Genomic DNA, 18261 nt, shown 5'->3' with positions numbered 1-18261 from the left:
TAACAAAATTATCGCCATTCCTACGAGTATTTCCTCAATTCTCTGAGATTTACCTTTCATTAACAACTATTTAAGGGATAGTTTTTATAGAAAAAAGTGACTGTTTTATTTACACTCAATCGAGGTACTCTGAATTTAGTGTCAAGAAGAAATGAGCTACACAAAATTTCCACTGGCAATTAATTGACTTTCAACTTACCTTCAATTACTCCATAGAATATCTCTAAAAAAATTGGCAATTTGAATCTTTACTGTTTTTTAAACAATGTTTCATTATTTTTTTTTTTGAATTGTTTTGGCAATGAGTGATTTACAGATGAAATATTAAACGACAATGTCCTCTACAATATTTCCCTGAAATCACTCGCTTTCAAAATAATTTCATAATTAACAAAATGTCAAATTAATGTCATCAGGTTCTGATATTACATTTAAAAAAAACTCACGAGACAATTTCTAAACTCTCTTTACCATTTTATTCAACTTTGAATTTTAACGTCGTTCGTTAATCCAAAAAAGAAATTCACAAATACCAAAATCATCGCATCACCCGATTATTTAATTTTTTTAAATTTGAAATTGTCTTGATAATGTGTAATTTCTTTATCGCTTTCCAAATAATCGTATAATTAACAAAAACGACAAATTCATGTCATCAGGTTTTGACATTACACTTGAAAAAAAACTCACGAGACAATTTCTAAACTCTCTTGACAATTTTATACAACTTTGAATTTAAATTTTGTTCGTTAATCCAAAAGTGATATTCACAAATAACAAAATCATCGTGATGCCTACGAATACTTCCTAAATTCTCTGAGATTTACCTTTCATTAACAACTATTTAAGGGATAGTTTTTATAGACAAAAATGATTGTTTTATTTACACTCCATCAAGGTACTCTGAATTTAGTGTCAAGAAGAAATGAGCTACACTAAATTTTCACTGGCAGTTAATCTATCTTCAACTTCTTAATAAGAAATAGAAAATTAGATTCGTTTTAGACTCATGAATGAAAAAAATTTGAAACAGTTAACGCTGAGATAATCGCCCACGAGACAGGCCAATGAGTAATTAAAGCATAATTAAACCTAGAGTGATCTTAATCAACGAGGGCGAGTGTTCCTTATATTCTCCGACGTTTTGGGGGTGGCGTGTCTCGAGGGCTGGTCGATGCTTTGCTCGCATTGTCGATACTTTGTCTTGTCGGCCTTTTTGGCACTCTCTTGGGGGTCTCTCTGCTGGCGTCTGAATCTTTGCGTTCTTTTTTCACTGGGAGAGCTGTTGGCGAGATGAATAATTATTTATTAACGATAGAGTTATCATGAAATTATCGAGACACAGGAGAGTGGTAAATAATTAGTAAGTAATTAGTTAAAAGTGGGCAGACCATAAATTTTTTGATCATTTTTGAAGTATCCCGGGGTGGAAGAGACAATATTTCGAGCTCTTTTTAGCAGAAAATTTCATAAGCCACAAACACTATCTCCTGATCTCTTGAGATTTCGTCTCATAAACACACATTCCCAGGAGATTATCTCCTTTATAATTATTTTTCATCATCAAGGCCAATTCATTGCCTTCAAATACTCCACTATTCATTAATCGTGCAATTATTTTTTGATGAGTCATGTTGAGGCAAAAAGAAAACAAAGAAAACTTTTTTCTAAAGAATTTCAGGAGTTTTTTGCCGAGAAAAAAATCTCATTATGTTCTATGTAAGTCACTCCCAAAATAATTCCCAAAATAATCTACGATGGGAAATTAAATGAAAATAAAGTTATAATAATGTAAATAATTCATAAGATTCTTTCGTAATAATTATGTTATATTTTGGTTTTGCCTTACGGGATTTTTGTATATCAGGGAAATAATAAATTGCTTCTAATCTATTCTAATCTAATTGTTCTCACTTTTGAAATGAACTTGAATAATTCTAATAATGAAGTGGTGAGAGATGGGTGCAGGATATGATTATGTGATTATGTTGGTGGAAGAGGTTTAGGAGACAATAACTCGAGCCATTTTTTGCGGAAAATTTCAGAAGCTACAAAAAAAATCGTCTGATGTCTTGAGATTTCGTCTCATAGACACTCATTCCCAGGAGATTATCTCCTTTATAATTATTTTATATCATCAAGGCCAATCCATTGCCGTGAATTATCCCACTATTCATTAATCGTGCAATTATTTTTTTGATGGGTCATCTTGAGGAAAAAAATACAAAGAAAATTTTTTTCTTGAATAATTTTAGGAATTCCGAAAATGTCAACCTTTTTTGCAGAGAAAAAATCTCATTACGTTGTATGCAAGTCATTCGTTCCCAAAATAATCATCTACTTAAAACAAAATACACACAAAATAAATACGTGAACTAAAACACGAATGAAAAATAATCTACGATGGGAAATTCAATGAAAATAAAGTTATAATAATGCAAATAATTCCTATGATCCATTCTTAATAATTACGTTATATTTTGGTTCTACCTTAGGGAATTTTTGTATATCAGGGAAATAATGAATTGCTTCTAATCTATTCTAATCGAAGTATTCTCACTTTTGAAATGAACTTGAATAATTTTTAATTAAGTGGTGAGAGATGGGTGCACGATATGATTTTGTGAGTATTTTGGGGTGGAAGAGGTTTAAGACAATATCTCGAGCCATTTTTTTCAGAAAATGTCAAAAGCTACAAAAAATATCTCCTGATCTCTTGACATTTCGTCCCATAATTATTCATTCCGAGGAGATTATCACTTTGATAATTATTTTTTATCGTCAAGACCAATTCATTGCCTTGAATTATTCCACTATTCATTAATTGTCCAATGATTCTTTTAATGAGTCATTGCCAGGAAAAAATGCAACGAAAACTTTTTAGAGAGAATTTCACAGGAATTACGAATGAAAAAATCCTGTTTTTCTCCTGAAATCACTTATTTCTAATCACGAGTGTACAATTAATAAGTAGATAAATGATCGGGATCACACATTCAATTAATTACGTTAATCATTTCAAAAATTTATCCTTTTAGGGTAAAATGTCACCCGTTTTTGTACAGAAAAAGTCTCATCACATCCTGTACAAGTCGCTCACCCCAAAATAATCATTTAATTGATGAATTCTTCTCATTTGTTGAATAAACGTGAATGATTTCGCATTCTTTGTTTTAACAAAAAATGTTCAATAGAAACTTCATGTGAAAAATTAACAGAACTTCCTATAAACATTCTTCTTGATATTGTATCCTTGAATAATTTTACGAATAATTAATCTCACAATTATCTCCTTAACAAGAGGTAGATCAAAACCTTGAGACCATATTCGTAGGAAATTCTTTTCTCTAGAAAAAGATCTCTGTTAAGGCCCGGGTGTACTATCTTCCAAAAGTTATCTGGATTTTCTTTATCTTTCGTAATCCAAAATTGTCAATTGAGTGGTACATCATGTAGAAATTCCCAAAAATTATGATAGAATAATAAAAAAAAATAGAAAAAATTCTGAACTTTTTCAAAGAGTGTTTTTAATTGAGATTCAGAATGAGTTGAAAAAACTGGAAATTACAAATATCTGATTCGCAGTGACAAATTATTTATTAGCTGTAATTTTCCATGGTAGATAACAAAACACTAACTCCTCATGGTAAGTGGCAGCTAGGTATCTCAATTTTCAAAACAGTGATATGTAGTCATCTGCCATTTTTAAGTGCTAAAAGTGTGATTAAAAAATTCTCCAAAATATTTCAACTTTTTTCAAAGAGCCTTTTCCGTATAATAAATGTCTCTGTGCAGTATGAGAAAAGATTTACGAAATCAGTCTTCCCCCTGCATAATATTAAGTGACAGGCCGCCATTTGTCACCGTAAATCAGATACATTTTTCAATTTCTTGTTATTCAACTTATTCTGAATATAAATTAAAAATGCTCCTTGAAAAAATTAAAAATTTCTTCTACTTTTTTTGCAGAACTCAATTGACAATTTCAGATGACGAAGGATGAAAAAAAACATCGAGATAACGTTCGAAAGATACGAAATTATTGAATTAATCAATCTCCTTTTGGCGACTTTCTCACAAAAATCAGGCTCAGAAATATTATTTACCTGGCAGTGGCTCCTCCACGTCCTCCTTCCCTTTTCCTCTCCCCTTGGGGGTTTTGTTATCCTTCTTGACCTCCTTCGTCTCCCTCAGCTTTTCCTTCTTCACCTCTGGCTCCTTCACAATTTTCTTCAAGTCCTCCTTCTTCTTGTCAACCTCCTTAGGGGCTTTCTGTTCTCTCGCAACAATCTCCTTCTTTGGTGTCTCCTTCACCTCTTTTTCCTTCTTCGTTTCCTTCATCTTCTCCTTGACGTCCTTGGGCTTCGTGTCAGTCTCTTCCTTCTGTTTGTTTTTTATAAGCTCCAAGAACTCTGACTCTGGGAGGGCGAAATCCACTTCAGTGCTGGGGAAGGGCAGGTCCTCTGTGTCGTCCTGGAGGTTTACACATGTTTCAAATTTTTTTATAGAAAAATCATTAGAGGACCTCCTACTCGCTCCGGTCGCGGGACAGCGCGACTTCATAAAAAATAAATATCTCAACCATCAGTAAATGTCATTAAACAAAATTTTGACGCAGCTTTGTCAACAATATTCCCCACAACATATATTTTTTTAAATTTTTTCATGGGGGAACTCACGTAACTCAACGGTTTTTCTAATTGTTTATTTAAAATGTTGCAATAATATTTAAAGCCCAGTTTTCCACATAAAATGTGCAGTTATTGAGATATAAATGTTCAAAAGTTGGGGATTCCTTACTCAACTAAATTCACTTTTGAAATAGCTTGGAACGCCCCATATTACTGATAAAAGAAATTTCCCACTTGTTTTAACCCCTCATAGACTTGTTTTAACCCCTTTTTTTCAAGGACCCCGTCTATGAGGGGGAGCCTATGAAGGGAGATAAACGCTCGATAAAACTAGAATGCGATGACTTCTAATCAACGGAAAATTATGAAACCGGCATGTAATTGGAGCTACAGTATTCCTTTTTCCATTGATATTTGTCTGGTTGAATTACTTTCCACAGTTTTGGAAATAATCAGTTTTGAAGAGAGTCATTGACATTCTCATGGGTCGATACCTGGTGTCGACCCCGTACGTAAGCGGTTAATGAAGAAGAAATTAGGAAAAAATCGTCTAAATTTTCCATCAAATACTTCTGGTACTTGAAAAAAGTGGTGTGAACCCCTTTAAGAAAGACGATTTCACTTCATTTACCCCCACTGAAGTGGTTTTCCCACTTCACTATTGGAATAAGTGATGAAATGATTGAGGGATGATTTAGGATTCCGTTTTTTCTAATTTTTCATTTAAAAAGTTGCAATAATATTTACTTTTTCCGAGCGATAATTTTTTTTTAATAACTAACCATCCTTTCCGCCCGGTCGGGTAGAATGGTGAGATGTAACAATGTCAAAGTCTTGATCATCATTCCAATATACTCAAGCGAGTCGAAGCGATGTAAAATAACAATAAAAAAAACATCCTTTCCGAAGAATAAAGCCCTTTTGACTTTTCCACATAAAATATGTAGTTACTGAGATATAAATATTCAAAAGTTTGCAGATTCCTTTTCAACTAAATTCACCATGGAAGTACATTGAGAGAAAAACGACAAAGTTCTCAAACAAGTTTTACTTGTGCCAAGAAAATGGTTTTTTGGAAATTATCAAAAAAGGATTTTTTGTGCCAAACATACAGAGAGTGCGCCGGAATGAAAAATTTTTGTCACAAAAATAGATTTAGTAGTTCAAAAAAAATTGCATTTTCTGTACACACAAGAAATGTCATTTCTAGCACTACTCTTTCGTTATTCGATACTCCCATACGTATTTTGCTCCCGAAAAATCTTTATTGTATGCGAAACAAGGGATAGTAGTTTTTCGTTTCGGCTATCTAATAATCACAGACAAGAAATGAACCCTTAACTGAAACAATAATAATGATATGATAGCAATCTTGTTGATAGCAATCAAATATGAGATATTTTCATCCTGAAAAGGCACCGTCTGGTGTGAATTATCCGCCTCTTGAGCCAAATATTTCGTTGCTGTCGAAAGCAGAACAATTATTCATGTTTGAGACTTTCAAATTCGAATCAAACAAATTCTTTTTTGGCAATTTTCAACTAGCGATTTTGTTGGCCCAAACAAGACTTGGTTGACAACGTGTTTGTGTTTGTCTCAGTGCAGCATCGAACGCCCCAAATTGCTAATAAAAACAATTTCTTCCTTATTTTAATAAAGATGAAGTTAGGAAAAAATCATCGAAATTTTCTATCAAATACTTCTGGCACTTGAAAAAAATTGTGTGAGCCCCTTTAAGAACGGCCATTTCACTTCAATTTCGCCTACTGAAGGGGTTTTTCCACGTCGCTATGGAAATAATTGATAAAATGGTTGAGGGGTGATTTAGGATTCCTCTCACCAGTGCCACCAAGTCGTACATCGTCTCCAGGTGATCCCAAATGGCCTTGAATGATACATCCTTGTTTATAGCTGCACGAAATTTCTCCCAGATGCAGACCATGTGAAAGTACTTGTTGACACCTGTTTCGCATGCAAGGAAAATGTTGAAAAAAAATTGAAGTTACTGAGAGGTCAATAACATAACCTAGATGGCCGGTGAGAACGGCAATTTCTGAGGTTTTGGGTGGAGAATAATTGGAGTTTCGTACCGACTGGCTTGTGGCCGTTCATGGCGAAGAATAGTTGAACCTCGTTCTCGACATTCCAGTCAATTTCCTCGGTGGAATCTCCCTGTTTTTCTTTGACAGCCATCGTATCAAGAGCTTCGTGCATCAAAATACATAAATACACGGTAAAAATAGTCGAACGACGATGACAAGCATGAGGAGATGAAATTGCAGAGAGAAGTCTCGGGGGGAAAATAAATTCGGTTGCCATTGATCACTGGTAGGTGGCGGGAGTGGCGCGATTTTTTCGAGATCCCGGGAAATTTGAAATCAGAGGCGAATTTCTAATGAAGCTTTGTTTTTGTAAGTTTGATTTTGCTAATTCAATAGCGAACTGGTAAAACGGTACAAGTCAATTTTGACTATTGGCCAGTTTTCAATGAATGTCTCGGCATCTAAGGGAGATAGCAAAATTTCTATTATAACTTTTTTGTAGAGCCGATTGAGATCTACAACAACTGTAATCATGAAAATTTCGCTATCTCCCTTAGATTCGGAAATATTTCTCAACAACTCAAGATAAGTCGACTTAAACCGTTTTATCACTTCGCTACTGAATTATTTTGATATCCAAACGCTTTTCAATAGTTCTACAGTGAGAAAAATAGAGATGTAAAATGATCGTCATTTTTTAGATCGCGTCATATGACCAAAAATTATGGTTTCGTGACGCAGAAATTTTCCAACTACAAATGATGGTCACGAATAATCTGTGAAAATGAAGAAGTAGTCCTAGAAATGACATTTCTTGCTTGCACAGAGAATAAACATTTTTTTCATTAACTAAATCTATTTTTGCGATCAGAAATTTCCATCTCTGGCCAATCTTCGAATGATCAGCTCTAGATTTTATATTTTTTTTGTAATGTTAAACTTGCGATTTTTTTAGGATATCCAAGTAGTTCGGACAATTTTTTCTGCCGGAAATCCTCTTCAGAGTTTGTAGAATAGACCAAGAGTATTTTTTAGGCGCAATATTAATCTTAGGTTCCGAACATTTTTTCGAGAAAACGATTTTTGATGTAATGACATTTAAAACATTGCGTCCATAAGAGCTGTATGCGCCCACCTTCGATTCAATAATTCATAGTAAATGTTTAAAACAATGCCTAAAATGATTTAAATGTTTTCTCGTACACAGAATCGTATATGACTTCACGGAGAAAATTATTTGGTGAATTGCATAGACTAGTTGTTGAAAAAATGAATTGCTAATCAGTTGTTGAACTGTTTAATTAAAATTCAGAAAAAGATTTTTTAATTTCATTCAACAACTATTTGTTAAATTTTCAATAAATGTTCGTCGATTTATTTGATGAATCAAATTTAACAAGGAATTGGAGATTATTGCGAAAACATCTTCTAGGGAAGACATTGATCGATTGTCAAGATGTAAATGATTGCGGAATTGTTTCCAAATGTATATATGCCCTCACCATTTAGTTTGGTAGTCAAAATTGATTGAATGAAATTGAAAAATCTTTTCTGAATTATAATTAATTAGTTGTTAAATTTCACCAACTAATTGGTAATTCATTTTTTCAACAACTAGCTGGTGAAATTCACCAAATAATTTTCTAGTTTTTTTGCAACATTAAAAAACATAAGTTTGTGGACTGATAATTGCAAACAATCAAATTAATAAATTAAGGGGAGACTACTATATGAGTTTTAAAAGTCGTGGGTTATTACAGTGAGACTTTTCATATGTTGAAGATCGATTATATAGATCTGAAAACGAATAATTAGTGCAAAAAAAATTTTTTTATTGTTCGTTTGCCCGAAAATGCTTAAAATGTCAAAAACAATGCAGGGCCTCTAATTTTTGAGCTGCGAAGGATTTTTTTCTTCAAAATTTTCGGAAAAATATGTGGAATAACAATTACGAGCTATTTTTTTTTAATTCGCCTCTTACATGGCTAAGTTTCCTTTTTTTGTATTTTTTACACAAACAGTGAATTTTTTTATATAAAAAAAAACGAAATCAGCTGTGTAGGAGTCGAATTCCAAAAAACTGGCTCATAATTGTTGTTCCACACATTTTTCCGAATATTTTGAAAAAAAAAAATCTTTTGTAGCTCAAAAATTGGAGGCCCTGGATTGTTTTTAGCATTTTAAGCGTTTTCGGGCAAACGAACAATAAAAAAAAATTTTTTTGCACTAATTATTCGTTTACAGATCTATATAATCGATCCAATGTATGAAAAATCTCACTCCAATAACCCACGACTTTTGAAACTCATAGTAGTCTCCCCTTAAGGAATTCTCGTCTTTATGCCGCTTAAAATTCGGAAATTTTACTGAATTTTTAGCGAAACCTGAAATTTCATGATTTTCTCCCCCTAAATCGCATTAAGTGTCACTGTCCTGAAATCTTTAAAAACTGAAACTTATACATTCATTTTTCCAAACCAAAAAACCTGTGGACAAAATCCCAATTCCAACGATCCATGAAGGAAGTCCATTATCGATTCACTCGCAATAAAACCATTATTTCATCATCCATAAATAAACCAAAAAACCCGGCCATGACGTCAAAATGCCTGGAGGTGAGCCCTGGGTCCGCGCTTGGCTGGACCCCTCGACTCCCACCCCAGTCGCTCAGTCAACAAGCCCGGAACGAACGAACCATAATACCTCTCGGAGTTGAACAACCCTCGCTCATCCACAGCAACATTCAATTCCATTTAGTGGATTTTCTCATCGCAGCATTGATAGCCGGCAGTAATTGCCCGAAGAATGAGTGACAGAAAAAAATGATCTAAACTCACCGGCAAAAAGACCTTAACGAGGTAGACTGGTATGTACTCACGGTACATAACGCATCCTTTAATCCCCCAGGGCGGTGTATTAAAACATATATACGGTACAGATATAGAGGTGAAAAAAGAACCTAAAGACGGGATATAAAAAACATTAATCCTGAGTCGAATGGAGAGAACCGGCTCTTCGGGTTTCGAGGATGAGACAAAAAAATGTGTGAGTGGTCGACGGGGTGCCGAATCCGGAACAGATCTTGTGACTGGAGGAATGAGCGTTTCGTCTGGAGTTAAGGATGTCATGAGGACCTTGCTTCGCTCGGTAGAATCGCGGATTCTGGGCCCTATGACATAATAGTATATTTCAGCACGTGTGGGGCAATATCGTCTTTAACGTGTGTGGGGTTTACAGCATGAGACGAAGGCGAGTGATGTAACCACACACGTTAAGGACGAAATTTCCCAACAAGTACTGAACAACATAGTTTATGCCACTCATGCCTGAAACCGGCTGAATTAGACACGAGACGCGAAGCGTCGAGCGCTATTCGACTGTTATTTCCTATAGTCAACACGGTATTCAGCTGATCATTTTTGATAACTCAACTGGTAATTTTTCATGTTGACTATATTTGTGGAAAACAAAAGATTCCGTGGTCGAATGAACCCCTGGTTGGAACTGTCAGATGGATTTTATCTCATAGTGCAATTCTTTTGGCCGACATTTGGATAGGAAAACTCCCTCCCGAATACTACTCGAGCTTCAAAATTAATCGAGTAATTCCCCCAAGGTTCCCTGCACACAAACGAAGTCGTCAAGTTTTTCAGGAAAAATCACTCATGCTTCGCACTCGTGATTTTTTAACCTGAAAAACTTGACTCCTTCGTTTGTTTGCAATGAACCTATTGGGAATTGCTCGATAATTTTGAAGCTCTCGTGGTATTACTTGTGGTAATTTTCATATTGGGCATAGAATTTTTATTTATTTTGTCTGGTTTTTCGAGATTATTTCTAGATTTTAATCTTCTTCCTATTCTTAAAAAGTTCATTTTCTGATAAGACTGCGTTTTTTTGCACGTCTAGATGAATTCAGTAGCGAAGTGGTAAAACGGTACATGTCAATTTTGACTATTCACCAGTTTTCAATGAATATCTCGGAATCTGAGGGAGATGGCAAAATTTTTGTTATAATATTTTTTGTAGAGCCGATTGCGAGCTACAACAAATGTAATTACGAAAATTTCACTATCTCCTTTAAATTCGGAAATATTCCTCAAAAACTCAACTGGGAGATAAGTCGACTTAATCGTAAGACCACTTCGCTACCGAATTATTATTAATAATACTAAACGGCAGACTGAGCACAAATTCAACTAAACTATTTCTGTTCAGATTAACTTCCGTTTAGAATTTATTTTACATTTTAATCTTCAAAATCCAATTGATGTTTAAACTACTTTAATTGGGAAACTTGTGATAGAAATTGGAGAGATTTCACCCCTTCAAAAGATAAAAGACAAGAAATATTTATAAAAAAATCATGTCATTGCCGTCAACAAAGTTTTGCGTATCGCACCCATTCCAACTCGATAATTGTTTAATGAAGCACCTGGAGGGGCACCAGGGGAATTAATTTCCCCCGATGTTTGAGAATAACATAATATTCGCCAAAGATCACTATCACCAAGACCACTAATCGCTCATTGATTCTCCACTGAGTGATTCGAGTGAATCAGTTCAGCTGAGATTTAGAAAATGAAGGACGCCATGGGTACCTCCCAGAACGAAGCTTCTATATGTTCGACAAAAAAATTTCGTTCATCAAAAATTGGTGATGCTTTCAACACATCAATTCAGAGAGTTATCGATCAATTAAATAAGCAATAATGAGGCTCATCCACTGATTCTTAGGACGTTATGAGTTTCAGAGGACAATTCACTCCTTCAGAGGATCCAAAAAATTTAGAGTAAATACGGGGCCGTGCAGAATGATGCACCGAGTGTGATGAGGGTGAAAAATAATGGGGTACCGGGGCTAATGAGAGAGATATTTTGACTCTTCACGCCCACATGATCTCATGAGAAACTGCACGTCCATTACATCTTCCTTGTTTATTTTCTCGATATTGCATTCGTCTTGCTAGATTGAAATTGCGATAGAAATTACTCGCATATTGTCCTCTATCAGTAAATGAACGAAGTTTTTTCTGAACGGTCCATGGAATACTCCTGACATCCTCAATCGAAATATTTCGACCAAATCGAATACTTTCGTTATTAGAACAATAATTACTGTCGATAAATCCTCTTCATGTGCAATAAGACGAATTATAGAGTAATAGACGATTATAGACAAATAAATAAGACCTTTGTAATATTATTATTGTTCTATGAATAAATTGAATATTAAAAAAAGGCCCTATAGTTTTTGAAAACCAAAATTCAGTACCGTTCCATTTTGCCCCACTCTCCCCTTTTCGTGAAAATTAATAGAAATCTGGAAAGGTAAGGTAAATGAATTTTTGAATTTTCAATTGATTGAAAATTGAAGAATACATTATATGATTTAGTTTACTAAAGTTTACTAATGTTTTGATTGAAAATTCAGATGAGTTGAGGAATTCTCATCCTTCTGCTCTTCAAAAATTTCGAATTCCAATGAATTTTCATTATTTTTCCCCTGTATCGAAATCAGTCACTGTTTTGTAAATATTTAGACAAGTGCTCATGAAATTTCAGTTTTCTTTCAACTATTTAGCCTACTAAAGGAGCGGAAAATGTCACATTTTATCTTAAATTTCGTTTTTGTGTCATACACTGAGAGAAAAATCGTCATAATATCACAAAACTAATTTCTTGTGCCAAATATTTCATCTCTTGAGGAAAAATTTCTTGGGATAAGAATTTTTTGTACCGTTCCATTTTGCCCCGCGTTCCATTTTGCCCCGCCGTTCCATTTTGCCCCACAGTTCCATTTTGCTCCCCTAATGGAATATTCATTGCAATTGTCATCTATGAGATTATAGTATTTACAATTGTCAAATATAATGGAGATTGTGGTGTCGATAGTGTCACAAGGTGGCATTATTTTTCCATCAGTTTAAATTCTTTTCATTAATTTCGTAATTTTTATTTTGATCCTATGGAAATGTAGATAGCCTGAATCACTGGGTATTCCTTTCGTATTCCTCTCTTTATTTATTTCTGACAAAATATTCACCGTGTGCCGATTATTTTTCTTTACAACATGAATTTTTGTAGTTGAATAGTAAAATGGGACAGGGAAGAGGATGATGTTTCGAAAAAATATTAAAAGATTTTCCCATAAGGAATTTCATATCCTACCAAAAAACTCTTTTGACATTTTTTCGTAACGCCCATAACTCCAGAGATATTTGTAAAGTAATCAGCATGAAATTTGAGATTTCCTTCTTTTCCTTCCCTAAAATATAATCCTCTATCGATAAAAAGGGATTTTTTTTTATTACACAATCCTTGGAACTCGTGTGGCATCCTCAATTGCGCCTAGAGTGGATTTATGACGTGTCAAGCGGATCACCGAAAAAATTGTAATAAATGAGTGAATAAAAGGGTAAACCTCGGTGAGAATGAACGAAAAATAAATGAAAAAAATCGGGGAAATGATACGAAAATGGTAGATGGAGGAGATAGGCGAGGACAGCTAGGCTGAGAGGCGCCGTCGGTTGGTCAAGAGAATGGATAAAGGCATAAGGTAACTTCTCTGCGGTAAACGTGAGGTAAGACCTCCGCAGGAGGGGAAAGGACGGAGGTAAAAAAAAATAACAAGAGAGGGAGAGGGGATTGACTACATGGAGTCAACGTTCCAAACGGGTCAGCGACCACTATCTCTTTACACGCTTACGGTTCCCCTCTCCACTTTGGCGTATGTTCTCCCCCCCCCGCCGGTCGCTCCTCTCTTGGTCAACCCCTCTTCGGTTTATTTTACGCTTATGCATTGGCTGAGATTTTCATCTCCTCTCAGGTTATCCACACGAATCGTTTAATTATGTGTTGGTCTATTATTTATTCGAGGAGCTCTGTGGTGGGACTGATAAGTCCCGTGTACTGCTGGACCATTCGGGAAATGAATATGAGATATTTACGGCTGAGGTGGGGAAAGTCAATGCTTGAATTGTTCGCAAGGACGGAGGAAGTCGTTACTTGTACTGCATCTTTTATTTATTGAACAGACTGTTTGGAGTTGTCACCAGAAATTTCCGAGGAAGTTGTGTGGTTGGGAGAGAAGGGAAAATATTTCCTCAAACGACTCTTGTTTGAATAAAAACAAGTGGCCAATTGCATTTTTTTGCAAATGAGTTTCGTTATTGTTGATAATAAATTGGCAATTTGTTTCCGAATCGCTTTTTAAAATTTTTTATTTTACTATTCTCTTCTTCTATTTTTCATGGTATAATACTATCGTCAATTAAAATGTCATAGAAATTTTGCGTATTATTTCGATCTGTCAAATAATTCTAGAGTCACACCTCAATCATATTTTAGAATCATAAATTTATTTTATAGTTTCTTCGTCTTCTGGTGAGTAGTATTTCAGGTAATTTCACTCAGCAAAGTGTGCCGTATCTTTATTTAGCTGAGACTTTGAGAATTAATAAAATAATGTACATACTTATGATTTTTTTTTTAAATCTGGTGACTTTTGACCCTTAATTGCGTCTTTTTCCGCATAGTGCTGATGACACCTTGTAAACCCGAGTCAGCAACACTGCACGTGTGAGAGAAAAACAAACATGTCGTCAAACAAGTCTTGTTTGGGCCAACAAAATCGCTAGTTGAAAATTGCCAAAAGAGAAATTGTTTAGTTCGAATTTGAAAGTCTCAAACATGAATAATTGTTCTGCTTTCGACAGCAACGAAATATTTGGCTCAGGAGGCAGATAATTCCCACCAGACGGTGCCTTTTCAGGATGAAAATATCTCATATAGAGGAAAATTTATCAACAAATATTTTATCCCTTACAAGATTGATATCATATCATTATTATTGTTTCATTTAAGGGTTCATTTCATGTTTGTGATTATTAGACAGCCGAAACGAAAAACTAATATCCCTTGATTCGCATAAAACAAAGATTTTTCGGGAGGCAAATAGGTATGGGTGTATCGAATAACGAAGGAGTAGTGCTACACGCTGCACTGATAGACTGCTTCATTTATTCCAAACGAGATTCGTTAACTATTAACGAATGGTAGAGTTGAATATGACCCAATGAATATTCGTTGATAGTTAACGAATGGTTCACTTGAAAAGGCTATTCAAATGTGCATTTGTTGACTATTAACGAATGAACATTTGGTGAGACGAAATAGACCCCGTCTCCAACCAAATCCATTTGTTAACAATAACTAATCCTTTCTATCAGTATGGAAATGACATTTCTTGCATGTACAGAGAATGCAATTCTTTTGTAACCACTAAATCTATTTTTGCAACAAAAATTTTTCATTCCCGCGCACTCTGTATGTTTGGCACAAAAAAATCCTTTTTTGATCATTTTCAAAAAAATTATTTTCTTGACACAAGTAAGACTTGTTTGAGAACTTTGTCGTTTTTCTCTCAGTGTGGTCGGGACCATGAATCAATATCAATGAATATTCAACATAATAGGCTGGTACCTGAGTTTAATAGAGATAGAGATTTTGATATATGAGACCGAACGCGCGCTACAGCGCGCTGTAATTGTAACAATCATAATTGAAAATTAAAAATTAAATTAATCATGAATTAAACTTGCCGCCTCAGACGACTGGAACCAATGAGGAATAAGCGTGATAGACTTGCGAAATATCGATAGTTATCGACTTAAGTGTATATTCTTTTTATTGTGTATTGTGTATTATTTATTGTGTATTGTGTCACTTGATAAGCAATGATGCTATTCTCATCATTTTTCAACATGATTAAGAAGGCATTGAAATATACTTTTCAAGGCCTGATTTAATTGCTATTAATGACGATTGTTTCAGTAATCATGAAGAGAGCGATTTTCTCCTTCAAATCGCATAAACAATGTGCGGTAACTCAACAACGAATTGTGCGACCCCCATCATATTCTGATGTAATCAAGAGGGTATTGTTATTAATTTTTTGAGCAATGACTAATTCCATTTTGATGACAATTTTTTGAGTGATCGTTGAAAAATCGATTTTTGGGAAAATATCTATTTTTTTGCAGCTGTCTGGAAAATGAAATTTTAATTGGTGTCAATGAGTAGAGCTTATTAAAGTCTATATTCATTTAAAAAAATCATGGAATTCGATTGCTTTCTTATGAGAAGATTTCGAGAAAAAAATGAAGGAAAAAGACCACATATATACATACATTCATACAGACACCATCTAAAAATCGCATATTCTAACTTGTTAGACCATAAGAATAATTTAACGAAATTTATTGCAAGAAAAATACAAAGTAGATCCCTCACAATAGGCCATCACCCGAGGGCCTTCAGCCAAGTATTTACATATAAATAGAATTTTATATTTTGTTTTTGTTGGTGTAGTATTTAGAGTCTAATGAATTGGAAGATGCGTATATAGTGTTCGGAGTCTAAAAGAGTAGATATGATACATTGATGCGGTACTGTTACATGTATTGGTTTAAACGGATGAATGAGGGTATAGGGTACAGTAATTTATTTTTTAGACCATATTTAGTTACCCTAACACAAAAAAAATTTAAACTTATTTTTAAATTGGAAACTTCAATTTGAGCGATTACGAAGCTTCCGTCTGTATCATTTAAATTATACTTTGCATTATATTATTTGCAATTATACTTTTGCATCATTCGTTGGTTTAAAAATAAATAATTAAAGAATAGTTTAACAGAAGTCAATTTCTGGTAAAATTCTGAATATGAATAAATTTGTTACGATTCCGAACAGATAATTTTCATGGTGGAAAATTGATTGTTTATAAATTATTTATAAAAAATACTCGTAATTTCCAAAAATAGCAATTTTTAAATTAGTTCATCAATCTTCCTCCAAAAGTAAACTTTCCCATTTTTTTATATTCATAAAATGTTTTCTAACGGTTCAATATCGAGATTCAAATTCAGACCTGGAAAGTTTAAATAATAAAATCGTTGCAGAATGTCCGGAAACTTAGGGTAAAATGGGGCTCAAATAATAGCTCTGATATTCGATTACAACAGTAGAAAAGCATTTCACCGGAGAATAAATAGCCAACGTCTTGATATCCTTAATTTTTGTGAGAAAAATTTGAAAAACCATGAATATTCGGCATTATTCAAATGACATTTTGCACGAAATTCTAATTTTTTGTAAGATTCGTTGTTTATAAATAAATAATCGAAATTATTTAAACCTTTGGAATCGTTATTTTTTAGGCATGATCAAATCACTTTCTGATTAAATTCTGATTATGAATAAAATTGTTACGATTCCGAACAATTGATTTTCATGGTGGAAAATTAATTGTTTATCAATTATTCATACAAAATGCTCGTAAGTTTAAAAAATTGCAGTTTTTAAATTATTCCATCAGTCTTCCTCCAAAAGTAAACTTTTTCATGCTCTTTTAGATCTTGAAAATGTCCAACAGTTCAATATCGAGATTCAAATTCAGACCTGCAAAGTTTAAAAAATAAAATCATTGTAAAATGCCCGAAACTTAGGATCAAACGAGGCTTAAATGAAAGCTCTGATGCTCGATTACAAAAGTAGAAAAGCATTTCACCGCACGGAGAGAAATATTCAGTAAAAATTACGGAACTCAAAATTCACTCACCGATTACGGAATCGACTCAGAAAATTTAAGTAACGGTATCGTATTTTTTCAAAGGAGATTCAGTTAAACATTACGGAACGCTCCGGAAAAATTCAGGGACAGTTCCGTAAAATTTCTTACCACCACATTTCACTCCGGAATTACGGAAAAGATACGTAATTTTTATTGAATATTTCTCTCCGTGCGGGGAAAAATAGTTAAAGTACTTGGACATCCTTAAACGGATCGCTGACCACAATTTTTCCAACTATTTTCCCCACTTATCCTCTACGATAAAAAAGACGATAAAATTAGGCGCTGAATCATTGGCGAGCCGATATAATATAAATGATACAAATGTTTAATGGCCCATAATATCCGTGATTGTCCGTCACAGAAGACAAGGATTCTTCCTCGTTCATCGGCCATAAAGAAATTGCAGTAAAAAATCACAGAAAAGGCAAATTAATCGCAAAAAATCTGAAACTGTAGTCAGATTTCTCCGCTCATTTTTACCGAATATATTATCCTATCTTTATTATGTACTGAGGTAGATAAAGAAATTTGAATAGCCGCAGTTGCCTGGGCAATGAGAACGTGACGTGACAAGGACGGCTATTGTCGCGAGACCGATGAGGTCGTTTACGGTTGAGCAACGTTGGCGAATTGTATCCGTGAATTTCGTCCCTCTCTCCTGTCCCTATATATTCGCGACAGCAGACAACTGCTGGATCACTGGATACTCTCATCCACGAGAGGACAAGGAGGGGATGAAATATCAATTTACGATGCCGTAATTTCCCCTGAAATTACCGATATCCGCATGTTTTTTTCTCCTACAATTTTGAAAAATTCATGTGCGTAAGGAAAATTGGAGGAAAATTCAGCTTATCGGTGAGACGTATCATTACATCGGATTTCTCCTGCGTCATTATGATATTTACGCGCGTATTTACATGGTACCAATGTTTCGCAAAGGTCGGTG

At 34.3% G+C, this 18261-nt stretch overlaps 1 protein-coding gene across 1 annotated transcript; it reads right to left on the bottom strand.

Moving 5' to 3' along the window:
* Positions 1–453: 453 nt before the first annotated feature.
* LOC107044226 (MRG/MORF4L-binding protein) lies at positions 454–6886 on the bottom strand. The gene is made up of 4 exons (XM_015266035.1): positions 6722–6886; positions 6472–6593; positions 4107–4473; positions 454–1282 (listed from the first exon to the last, which is right to left on the bottom strand). Exons 1-4 carry the CDS (start codon positions 6843–6845, stop codon positions 1128–1130), a joined length of 768 nt encoding a protein of 255 aa, XP_015121521.1. The 5' UTR covers positions 6846–6886; the 3' UTR covers positions 454–1127.
* Between the last annotated feature and the right edge of the window lie 11375 nt (positions 6887–18261).

The sequence above is a fragment of the Diachasma alloeum genome, unplaced genomic scaffold, assembly GCF_001412515.2.
Source record: "Diachasma alloeum isolate Michigan unplaced genomic scaffold, Dall2.0 Dall_scaffold_00180, whole genome shotgun sequence".
In the NCBI taxonomy this organism is placed as follows: domain Eukaryota; kingdom Metazoa; phylum Arthropoda; class Insecta; order Hymenoptera; family Braconidae; genus Diachasma; species Diachasma alloeum.
This window is presented reverse-complemented; position numbering and strand designations above follow the sequence as displayed.

Bases quoted from the DNA above. Each gene is read 5' to 3' on its own strand.
- LOC107044226 (XM_015266035.1), bottom strand. From the start codon at position 6,845: ATGCACGAAGCTCTTGATACGATGGCTGTCAAAGAAAAACAGGGAGAT. The intron at 4,474-6,471 runs GTGAGAGGAATC...GTAAACCTCCAG, and splicing joins TGTACGACTTGGTGGCACTG to GACGACACAGAGGACCTGCC. The intron at 1,283-4,106 runs GTAAATAATATT...TCTCGCCAACAG, and splicing joins CGTGGAGGAGCCACTGCCAG to CTCTCCCAGTGAAAAAAGAA.